Below are 12,964 nucleotides of genomic sequence, written 5' to 3'. Positions count from 1 at the left end.
GAATAGTAACTGCAGGACAGGCGATTTTATAAACGCGCGTTTTTTACAACTTACCCCCCTCCCCCACAAGCTGTCGACCACCCTGGGACGTGACGACATCGAGTTTCATATACACTAAAGACCCCCTAACAATAATCCGAAGTCAAATTCTCTGCCTCTCTCATGTATGCTCAATGTAAGCCAGCGCCTGGACTATCCTACTTTGTGATAAAACGCAGCTCTCTACATATCAGTTTGAATTCGTTATAGCGTTCGGAATCACGGCCCCTGGAGTCTATTATTTACTTAACAAATTCCTTTTAGTCTGGCAGCGATAAACTGGCGGGTTCCAATACTTGTAAGTTGGTTATTTGCAGTTAGTATTGAACTGTATGGATGATTGGATTTTGTTACTTCACGGAGTTTTTCCTGTGTTTTCCCTTTCAATAGTTCAAGTTCCGATCTTCCTTTCTTACTTTCTCTCTTATATTCTAGCTTTATTTTAATACCATAGGTACATTTTTATTATAAATCCAAATTATAATATTATAAAGCGAGAGGAACCAGCATGTTTCAATGCGAAAACTGTGATGCCACATTTCATGGCAGGAGCCAATTTCTTGTCCACATTTCAAATAGAAATTGCACGGGCGTGAAATCGACTTACAACAGTGATGAGGTGAGAGTATTGAGACAAATTTACATATGGAGTAGATAATTTTTTAGTGAATATTCGTACAATAATAATTTGTGAGATATGGACGAAATGTGTTATCGCGCAATGTAAGTTGCAACCACACATTTAATCAAGATTAATAGACTAGTACTACTTGATGACCATTCCATGAAGTTCATTGTGCAAACGAATGGACAATCTTTTTCATATTCATCTCTTCTTCTTTATTCTTAAATTCATACTATTGTTAATAGTATTGTAATTGTGTTAAATTCATAATGTGTTCAATGCAGACACAATGCAGATTGTACAACAAGCCTTTAAAATAGGTACCTTTTAATCAAGTAAGTTTTTAATGAATTAGGTACTTGATTACATGATGGAGAATTCTAATGTTTTGGTAGAAGTTATATTGACGATTTAAAAGTGAATTGATATATCAATAATAATTTATCATAAATTTGCAGAGCGTTCTATCAGTCTAGTAAAAAAGTTTTATTATCTTCACATGTGGCTATTAATCCATCAACTCTCATATAAATTGAATAACTTCATGAATAATTGTTGATACAGTACTTCAAGAGTTACGGTACTTTCAATTATTGATGTAATTTGGTAGAATTGTATAATGAAATAATTGTTGATAATATTACTATCGATATTATATAAATTAATAGGTACTATTCGGCACCTTCCAAATTTTTATCAAATGTGGCTATTAATCCATCAACTCTCATATAAATTGAATAACTTCATGAATAATTGTTGATACAGTACTTCAAGAGTTACGGTACTTTCAATTATTGATGTAATTTGGTAGAATTGTATAATGAAATAATTGTTGATAATATTACTATCGATATTATATAAATTAATAGGTACTATTCGGCACCTTCCAAATTTTTATCAATTTACTATTAATTATATAAATAATTTATTGTTACATGGCCATCACATCCGACATATTGGGGGGTTTATACTGTTATACGGTTATTATACTATTGTACAATCTATTTATACTTTCTTAAATTTATTTCCTAACGCAATAAATTACAAATTTTAATTTTCTGTCTTTTTCAGGAATCTGAAGAAGTTTATGACACTGACAAAGACCCTAATTGGTCACCATCATCACTTAAAGGTAGGTGAAAAGTTACAATTTCCCATATTTTTCAATGAGGAGTGTTCCTCACATGGACTCAAGTCATTTTAATAATAAGTAAAACTATATGAAATAGAGAAAAAATCATGCCAAAATTCGAATTTGGGATAATCAGGATGCTAATCAGTTTCAGTTAACTATATAGAACTCTAAGAAATAAATTATCTTCAAGTATTGAATATGTTTACATTGATAAGCTCACACTTATATGTATGCATTGAAACTTGAGGTTTTCAGCTCAAAAATGAAGATCAGGAGTGTGGAGAGCTATTTCGATCATAAAAATGAGAAAACTCAACCTTTTTATTCCCAACCGTTCATGCTTCAGCAAAGCTGTTGATAATGCAAGATTAGTCTTTGAAGAATGGCCAATCACTTTCCATAGAAAGGAGCTATGGCGCTTAGTGAGGGACTGAGGCAAAACATACTGTAGTGCTCTAGAAGATCCTATACCGTATAGGAAAATTCAGGTACTGAAGTGCTCCATTCATTTTGCCGTACAGTATGTGCATTGTACCTTGTCATTATTTAAATGTAATAAAGTATTTGAATTAGCCTGTTTGAGATCGAGTGAATAAAATAAGAATTCTATAAACGATTTATGCTGTATTTTGTGTGCTACAGATTCTACAATTCCATTGGCTGTACCTATGTCTTCACCTATAACTGAAGAGCAGATTAAAGAAGCTGCAGTTTTGGAAAATATAATTTTTGATGATGATGATGATGTGAGTCAAATTGTTTATCAAAAATATTTATGTTTGTAAACTTTTGTTGCTTACAACATTTTAATGAACTCACTTTCGTTCTTGTCTGTCTGTCTGTAACAGAGGTATTTAGTAAACGCAATTTTCGACACCTTCCCAACTAGCCAGAGACTTGAAACTTCCAGGATAGTTCAGAATCCGATAATAATACATTATTTTTTCAACATTACTATTAATACTAGAATATTTGCAATAAGTAAAAACAAATCAGAAAAATGTAACTATTGTGTTAACACATTTAGTCGAATTCAAACGACGAGTTGAGATTGGCTAGCTTGTTAAATTAGTTATTATATACTGTATGTTTCTGAATGTCAACATTGCAGTGGCGCTTTTATAGACGAGTTAATAGATGTTCAACACTTTTCAATCGTCATTTATTTTTGCATGGATGCATGTATCAACCTGAATGAGACAAGAATCAGTGAGTATAGAATGTAATATAGGTAATATACATTCTATACTCACTGATAAGAATTTCCACTCAAGAGGTGGTATTTTTAATGCAGCACAACCTAATGCTATTTTTTTCGTCTGTCATATTCCACCATGTCCTTCCACCTACTCGTAAGATACTGACTACTTTTTCTAGTCACGACCAAATTTAACATTTTTTTTCGTTTTGCACTATTCCAGTTCGATGAGATGGATGGAAATTCCAAACCTTCTTTCAAAAGAAAGTTGTTCCTAAACGAAGAGATGGAAACTGATGACGTAAGTTCTCTCCTGTGGACTAAAGATGCTTATCAGAAAATAATTCTAATTGTAGAACTGTGTAGGCTACTGTCCTATTTTTGTTTTCATTTTTGATGTTTCAATTTTTCTATGGATTGAATAATATCAATTTAGAATGCAATGTATAAAAATGAGAAAAATTAAATGATAAATTGGAAAATATACTGGAATAATATCCTCAAGTCTGAGATGAACTGTTATAAGTTTTGATTTTTGGAATCTTCAAATGAATCAAATTTTGTATGTACGTGGATGTCCGCAGCAATATTTTGAATCTTTTTACTATGATGGAATCGTAGCTTAGGAGTTATCTTCATTTTTTGAGCAGGCAATCTCCATGCTTGAGCCGGGCACTAGTGTCGTGCAAACAGACTATTATTGTTTATAATAGATTGGAACAATCTTTTATGGCTCAAGAGTGAAGAGAGTCTTTTATTACTACTATTCATCGACAAAAAATTAGTTGATTTGATTGCCTACTATATATTGATTCTCTTTCCAGAAGAATTCTCAATCTACTGAAATACAAAACATTCAAAAAAAGATTCAAGAATGTAAGAGTGACAGAAAGCTGGCAATCAGAAGTGGGAAGAAAAGCAAAGGAAGAAGACTCAACCGACGAATTTCAAAACTTCAAAAGTCAATGGAAAGTCCTGACAATGTGAGTTTTATAATTTGCTCCAGGACTAAACTAACGCTACGTTTATAATTTATTTTCTAATGTTTCATTATTTTAACAGTTACATGAGAAATTATTCTCTTTAAATTTATATAATTGCTGTGAATCGATCCCTATTCTAACTATAGTTTGTATAAAATAAGTCAATGCATCATTATTTCAACAGTTACATGAGAAATTATTATCTCTAAATTCATATAATTGATAAACTAACAATTTATAACAATTCTAACTATAGTGTGAATAAAATAAGTTGAGACTTGGCCCTCTATCAGAAGAAATTAGGCATACACAGTTGCCAAATCGTGTAATATTGCAACGTTCTTAAATTCCCAATTTAATGTCAGAGTTGGATGTAAAATATCATCCCAATAGTTCTAAAAACGTTTCAGGATTGAAGGGTTAAAAGGAAATTGAACTTTTTTGATGAAATTGGAAACATCACAAAAGCTTGTTTTCTTTTGAATAATGTCACTTTTCTCAGAATCATGGGGCATCGTAATGCGTAAGAATTTTATATCAAAATAACGGGAAGAATATCTCCTTTCTTGGTGTCTGGATCATTCTTATCCGACCTCAAGTTATTCTCAATTGATGATTATGTTCGTTAATGTCGAGAAATTTCGAGCAGAAAACTTGAAATTTCAAAAAAAAATTCAAGAATGTAAGAGTGACAGAAAGCTGGAAATCATAAGTGGGAAGAAAAGCAAAGGAAGAAGACTCAACCGATAAATTTCAAAATTTCAAAACTTCAAAAGTCAATGGAGCATCCTGACAATGTGAGTTTTATAATTTGCTCCAGGACTAAACTAACGTTACGTTTATCATTAATTTTTTAATGCGTCATTATTTCATGTTTTCTGCTCGAAATGTCTCGACATTGACAAACATATTTTTTAAAATAACTTGATTAATTCAATATAAAGTGATAATTAAGTGTTATATTTAAGTATAGTTTGGTGTTTCAATTTCTATAAATTTAAAATGTTCAGCATGTATTTATTTTTGGACGAAAATTGAACTTGAACGTTTTACAGTAGAAACATAACCTATTTTTTGGACATGTTATTAATTTATCAAAATTTGGGAATGGAATAGATTTGGGCCAAGCCTGTTATTCCTTCCTAATCATATTTATATGATTTGTGATTTTGTCCACGAATACCGTAAATAAATAAAAATAAATAAAACATAATCATTAACTGAAGAAAAACTATAGTTTGGATGAAAATGATCCAGACATCAATAGAAAGGAGACATTCTTCCCGTTATTTTGATATAAAAGTCCTACGCATTACGACGCCCCATGATTCTGAGGGAAGTGATATTCAAAAGAAAAACAAATTTTTGCGATGTTTCCAATTTCAACAAAAGAGTTTAATTTCCTTTTTAATCCTTCAAACGTTTCTAGTACTACCGGGATATTGGGGATGATATTCTATATCCAATTATGAAATTAAATTGGGAATTTGAGAAAGTTGCAATATTACACGATTTGGCAACCCTGTAATTTCTTCTAATGAAGGGCCAAGTCTCAACTTATTTTATACACATTATAGTTAGAATTGTTATAAATTGTTAGTTTATCAATCATATGAATTTAGAGATAATAATTTTTCATGTAACTGTTGAAATAATGATGCATTGAACAATTCTGACGTCAAATTGGAAATCAGAGAAAGTTGCTATTTTATACGATTTTGCAACAATGTAATTTTTTTCGGATGGAGAAAAAAGCTACAACCTATTTTATACAGACTATAGGAACGTATCTTGTGTTCAAAGAACATTTTATCACAGATGGTTTCACCATTTCCAATTACAATCGGTTTCCCATACAGTACACAGAGAAGAAGGCTGTTTTCTGCTTCCAAGTACGCCTATCTTAAAAGCATTTAATGATGAAAGTGGTCCCAAGATACATAAAAATACCCTTCATTCTTTTGCAACTAATTACACAAAATTAAATTCACTTTTAATAGTGTAATAAATCACTTACAACTGTTTTGTTTTCTATCGTCCTTCCCCGGACACTTTAGAGTGGAACTGAACCAGGATATAACGTGGGATATGATTATGTGTTCTGTAAAATTGAAATGTTTGAGTGTTTGTTGTCTCTATTGTGTTTTTGGAATCTTGTAGTGAATGAAGTACCCATTTGCCCAATGTAGAACCAGAGAAAACTTCTATAATATAACTTATATTATAGAAAACTTCTATAATACTTGTATTCTGTGGTAGAACCTATCACAGTCATCACTTTCTAATTTGAAGAAAATATACCAGGTATATTGTTTGTTAGATGATTGTGTTTGAGTGTGAAGGAGCTTCTTGAGAATTGTATCCTGTGTGCTACTTTATATTTTAGTTTTTCAATTAACAGAGGCAAGATTGGCGTACTTGAAAACGAAAATAGTCATTTTCTAATTGCATAGGAGGAATTCCTGTGATGAAATTCCCATGGCTTGGCATAATTCGATATAATACACGAATCTAGACCATCTTGAAGAGCTGAGTTGAATGAGCTATATTGCTTGTTAAAATTCCGTATCTTCAAGTTGAAAAAATCAGAAAAAAACTTTGAATCTTATAAAAGCTCATTGGATCATGAATAAATACCCTCATCTTATTATCATTAAAGGGCCAATCTTTACTTCACCATTGAAAATAATCAGAATCTATATCCTGACATTCTGAAGGATAATGCTTTCAGGACCAATATATTTGTTGGAAACTTCCTAGGGTATGTGCTTTTTGTATAACTCCATTATTAGAAACCGTCGCAACGTAATACAATATTTTTATTTAATACTAGCTGTTAACCAGTGCTCCGCATGGATCTGTTTAAAGCAGAAATAAATTGAATTTAGTTTTATAGCTCCATGCGTTTATTGAAAGTATTAACAACTGTAATAATTTACAATAGAAAAGGGATTTGATGGGCCTCTTATCTTTAGTTAGGCTAATTTTGTATCACAAATTGAATCATGAATTTGTTTCAGTTGATTATATAATAATATTATTCGATTAACAAACATGAAAAAAGGCCTATAACCATTCTAGGTCAATTAAGAATCTTATGCAAAAGTTAATATATTCAATAGTTCAGACGTGATGATGCGTCATTCGTGTATTTCCTATGCAGTATAATTTATAAGCCAATAATTCTTTTTTCTATTGTATTATAGATTATTGGCCCAGATATAGATGGCAAAAATTGATTGAAATCATTCTCAACTATGTTTTACTTTTTAAGAGCTATACCCTCTTTGGTCTCATTTGCCCGAGCTTTAGTATGAATCTTATTATGTTCGATTTAATCGAATAGCCCTCAATCGTCCAATAGATGAATCAATATATGAATCAACAAATAATATCTTGTTAATCTGATTTTTTTATTTATTTCAGTCTTCTTCAACCACCACAAGCCCCACCACTACCACCACCACCACCACTACCACTACAGCCACCACCGGTACCGATACACCAAACAAAAAAATTGAGCGTAAGCAGAACTACTGCTTGTATTGTGAGAAAATGGTAAAGAAGTTTGGTGAGCACCTGCAGAAAACGCATCCTGATAAGCCTGAAGGTAAATCTCTGTTAATTCTCTCTGCTGAAAATTTCTCAAGCACTGAGAAAAGATTGAAAAAACAAAGTTGACAGACTCAATCAGAAAGAGATGGAATGCAATTTACAATCGATCAAAATCAGATGGGAAGAATATTGTTCTCGTGAAGAAGAGAACAAAAACTTCAGGAATTGGGAATGTGGAATGCACACATTGTAATGGTGTTTATCGCAGAGATAAGCTCCCAGTCCACCTCAAGAGATGTGCCAATTTTAATGCCCCGGGAGCCAACAATGAGCCTGGAGGATCCATAAAAGCGATCAAAAAACACTCCACACTGCCTATAAAACAGAGTTTTGTTTCCGAAGTGTTCCAAAAGGAAATTTTGAATGGAATGGTGATGGACAAGATTACGGAAGCAGCAATGGAAGATGAACTTATTATGAAATTTGTTGATGACTTCCACCACAGTCGGCGAGAACAATCTTCCAAAAATTATGTAATCAGAGAGATGAGAGACTTGGCAAGGCTATTAATTGAAATAAAAGCTATTGAGCCTCAGATAACTGATCTCAAAATGTGCATGAATCCGAAATATTTCGATTCAATTGTGAATGCGGCTCTGAACTTGGCTGGTTATGAGAAAAGTAGAGGGGATATAAGAACCCATTCAATAGCCTACAGATTGAGCCAGCCCTTGAATGATAGTGCTCGAATCTTTCTCAAAGAAGAGACAAGAAAATATTATGAGGGAGGAGCTTCAGGAACCAGAAATTTAGTTACACAGGTTGAAGACTTCTTGAACAGCATGAAGAATCACTGGAAGAACAGAATTGGCAGACTTTGCACGAAGAGTAAAAAAATTGCCCGAGCCGATAGAAATGACAAAGTTGCACTAGAGAAAGACATCATGACTCTTGCTGCCTACTTGGAGTCAATATAGAATTTTGACAGCCAAGTTGTAAGAAATTGTTAATAAAAATGAGATCTTTGACACTCTAACGCATGTTTTGGTCACCCATATCATGTTGTTGATAAGGAGGAGACCTGTTGATTTTAAAAATGCACGTATCAGGCACTTCAATAACTTAGACAAGCATGATGAACTGCTCGATATGGTAAGCAATGTGGGTCTCAGTAGAGATGAGCTAGAAGCTTGTAAGATATTCCATATATTTTATGTACCAGGGAAAAATTTGGAAATTGTTCCGATTGTCATGTTACCCATCATGAAAAGTGCACTGGATACTTTGCTGAAGTATAGGAGCGATGTTGGGATCACCAATGACATTCTCTTCATGTTGTCCAATAATAATTATATAAATGCAGTGGAAAGTTTGATAAAGAAGAATGTGCATCTTAAAAAGCCAGAGCACATGACCGGAAATGGTTTGAGGCACCAGGCGGCAACATTCAGCCGCATGCATTCAAATCATCCTCAGTACCAGGATTTTCTCGCTAGCACTTTGGGGCACACTCTGTCAGTGCACAAGAAGCACTATGATCTGCCTCTGGGAGTGCTGCAGAAAATTATGGTCTGCCCAATCCTGGACAGGATCATGAGAGGTGACCAACATCCAGAGATGGGGCATGTGAGCGAAGGCAATGATTTGGCGGGTGATGACACTTCAATTACCGGTATTGAAGAGCATAAAATCGATGAGCCTTCTACTCTCCTCGAAGTATCAGGCGATGAGAGTGATGAGAGTGTGGGTAACAGAAGATTCAGAATGATGAAGAAAAAAAGATGGACAAGTGAAGAACAAAAAATTGTCATATCCCACTTTGGTGATGCAGTCCTGAAAAAAGAAATTCCCAAGAGGTCTGAAATAGCTTTTTTTTTGAAGAAAAATAATAGTACAAGTTATGCTTTTTGTTCATAACCATTGTGTCCGGAACCAAAAGAATGTATCACCAAAAGTCAAGAAGATTTTAAATAGATGAATTTTTCTTCGTTATTTTGATTGTATGGGAAGAGATGTTGTAGTATTTCTCCATAATTGAAAGAATAAGACGTTGATGTTGTCAATACCACTATATTTGATCAAAATCGATTTAAATTAAAGAGACTGCCATGAAACCTGTTTCTGTAATTTGAATAGATTTTGAACAAATATAGTGGTATTGACAACATCAACGTCTTATTCTTCCAATATTGACCCATAATTCAACAAAAGTTTTTGTTTTGGTCATTTTTAGTAAATTGAATAATTTTCTCAAAAATTGATATTTTTAGGAAATTTTTGTTTCCTATAAAAAACCCATAATTCAACAAAAGTTTTTGTTTTGGTCATTTTTAGTAAACTGAATAATTTTCTCAAAAATTGATATTTTTAGGAAATTTTTGTTTTATTCAATCAACAATAGGCTATCATGAAGAATATATCCTTAGAGTTCCATGAATTTATCTCTTACCGAATTTCTAATGATGTCACAAAAATTTAAACTTCATGCGCTCATATCTCAAAAAGCAATGATAGGAAAAAAATGTTCTCCTGAGAATTGTTTTATTTTATTTTGATAGCTTGATAGCACAGTATATAAATGAAAAAAAAAGCCTTTTGCACAGCCTTAATCGCTGGTTGTAAAATCTATAATATGTTTGATCCCTGTTGAAGGAGAAAATTTTAACAACTTCCGGCCACTTCCTCTTTCAAAGATTGAACTGTCGGTCCCTACTGCCTAGAACGTAGTCGTCATCCCTTATGTTACCAACGCACAAACCAAGGGCTCATGTGGGTATGACACTCCAAAAATAATACTTCGACACTGCAGTTTTTTAGCACTTGTTTATAATAAACAATGACGATTTTCTAAGAGAATGTATTTTCTTATAGGTTTCAAACAATCTTAGTAAAACATAAAATAATATCAAACATATTTTTTGCAGGCTTCAAATAGATTGAATTAAGTTATTTTAATGAGAGCATTTATTCAAAGGAGAGGTGCACAGAGGTGCGTGAAGCTACTACCTCGTTGTGAAGAACAGACCGTTGGGTGTGTACTTCAGCGACTCGAGTGACAGTTTGTATTGTAGCTCACAGGACTAATATTTTGTTATTGACCAAAGAGCTCAGCAAATCTGACAATGAGTGTACTGAGGCTACAGACCGTTAGGTGTGTGTCATAACCCCCCATGGGCAATTCTCCTGTCGAATAATGTTGTAGAAATTCACTTAGACCGCGGGACTATATTTTATTATAGAACTATTGGACTATTGTGGATTTCCACATTTCTACATGAGAATAATCTTTCTTCACTTTGAGCCTACAAATTAAAATGAATTACATATTTAAATTCAAATGAAATTATATTTGGGTTATTCTCTTTCCCATAGTTATCGTCTTGTTCAGAATTCACAATAATTTTATTCCACCGAGATGTACATATATTTATATCAATTCTAAACATAAATAAATTTTAATATTCATATATAATATTACTCATAATAACCAACATGAGAGAAATGTAGATTCAATTATATATTTTCAATTCTAAACATTCAAAATCAAAACGGAGTTGTCAGTCAAAAGCTTGTCAATAATCTTGTCAGTTTTATTTTTCATAGTCATAGTTTACAACATACAATATAATTATGGTAATATTTCAGTCAAAATTCTGAATGTGAATCTGAAGATTGTTACTTCGTTTTTCAATAGAAGAATTCTATTGATAAGATTGAAGAATTTCATTCTTGATAAAATTTTTAACATTTTATTGAATAAATTGAAATTAATGGGGTTTATTAAAATTTATTTTCATTAGTTTTAACGTTCTAAAAACAAAGGTGGAACAATAACGATATTGTCAGTTCCACATTATTTATTTGAGCCAAACTTAAAGTTTCAATGCACTAGGGCCTCTTCTTCAGTGGTATTTTTCTCAAAGAAATATCTAAGATGGTCTCTATCTAATAGACCACTCACTGAAGATGAAGCCTTGAAACTTAAGTTTGGCTCAAATAAATTATGTGAAACTGACAATATCGTTTTTATTCTACCTCAATATGGAGAAATTCCGCAATATCTCTCTTCATAGTGTATAAGAGATGTTTTAATGTTTAAATGAGTATAATTAATTGTGGATTCAAGTGAAATTTTTGGCGATTGTAAAGGAAGATTTTTGTTTTGATTTGTATTTTGAAATTAATTAATCTGATAAATTTAAATTGTAGTAGATAGGTACATTTTTTTGACTCAAAATAGTGTGTGAATTAAGTTATCATTTTTACATAACCTGTAGACTGTGTATTCCAAATTGAGGTTTAGAGCAGTTTTGGGCAAATGCCTGGTGATTTTACCTGGATTGTTTATGAATAAATAAATAAATGAGTTCTAAAAATGGTTTAAGAAGTTTATATTTATAGTTGCATACTGTATTTTTCATACAAATTCATGACATAGCACACAAAATTATTGATTATTTGTACTTGTGTACTTTACCTAGTCAGAAATATTATATTGACATTAATCTAATTTTCCAAAGGGAAAATTTATAATGTAATTTTGTCTATTTTCACATCTGTTATGATTTTTACTGTTAGTACTGTTGTACTGCATTTGATTTTCCAACAGTTAGTAACTGGATTCTACATAATATTTTTTGTCTTTTTCAAACCCTTGCCATTTGCTTATCATGTTTAAAATCTAGTTGTTTGATATATTATCTGAAATGTCTATGATTATTTTTTGAATTTATGTGATCCAGTTTTGGCTATCTTTTCATTAAGATTAATCCACTTTTTTGTATTGATGAATAATATTTTTCTGATTGTTCTATGTATTGAGGTAAGATAGGTTCTCAACCAGAAAAAAGATGTTTCCTGTTTAGCACTATGTATCAAAGTTAGTATTTTTCAATCGATAATTCATTTCTATTGTTGGGCTTGGCATACTACTGCATATTGTATATCATTAAAAAAATGTTCTTTACAAGGCCCATTCCAATGCTTTTCATAGAGAGTCTGATGGAGGATGCCGGTATCCTGTTTTAAAAAAACTAATAACGTGTGCATTGGTGTTAGATTCTAGCTACTGTATATTGAATAAAAAAATTCTTCCTTTTTCTGAATTGAATGTTCTTTGTAATAATAATTTTTCCTATATAACCTATATACTCCTATATAATTAAGAATACAGTACTTCACAGAAACATTCTCAACAAACAAATGAAAATCTTGCTTTCCACTATGTCAATGATTGTGATTTGATCTAAAATATCACTATAAAATGATTATATACTATATGATTTTCTATTCTTAGTAGAATAATAAAAAATCTGTTATGATTTGCTATGATTTTTTCCATTGTTGCTCCTTATTGAATAATATTTTTAATGCAGATTCAATTGAAAATTAAGGTGCTAAAGAACTGTTCCATGATGCAATAGAAACAC

At 31.9% G+C, this 12,964-nt stretch overlaps 1 protein-coding gene across 2 annotated transcripts; it reads left to right on the top strand.

Annotated features, from left to right (window-relative positions):
- The first annotated feature begins 100 nt into the window (after nucleotides 1–100).
- LOC120349955 (corepressor interacting with RBPJ 1-like) lies at nucleotides 101–10,942 on the top strand. 2 transcript variants are annotated; one of them, XM_039421569.1, is made up of 7 exons: nucleotides 101–658; nucleotides 1,736–1,796; nucleotides 2,442–2,545; nucleotides 3,221–3,298; nucleotides 3,822–3,980; nucleotides 7,407–7,590; nucleotides 10,460–10,942. In XM_039421569.1, the coding sequence occupies exons 1-7, from the start codon at nucleotides 548–550 to the stop codon at nucleotides 10,468–10,470; spliced, it is 708 nt and encodes a 235-aa protein (XP_039277503.1). In that variant the 5' UTR covers nucleotides 101–547; the 3' UTR covers nucleotides 10,471–10,942. The 2 variants fall into 2 exon arrangements, with proteins under 2 accessions (XP_039277503.1, XP_039277497.1); XM_039421563.1 differs by lacking the exon at nucleotides 10,460–10,942 and having other exon boundaries at nucleotides 7,407–7,908.
- The last annotated feature ends 2,022 nt before the right edge of the window (nucleotides 10,943–12,964 follow it).

This window comes from Nilaparvata lugens, chromosome 1 (genome assembly GCF_014356525.2).
Source record: "Nilaparvata lugens isolate BPH chromosome 1, ASM1435652v1, whole genome shotgun sequence".
Lineage (NCBI taxonomy): Eukaryota > Metazoa > Arthropoda > Insecta > Hemiptera > Delphacidae > Nilaparvata > Nilaparvata lugens.
This window is presented reverse-complemented; position numbering and strand designations above follow the sequence as displayed.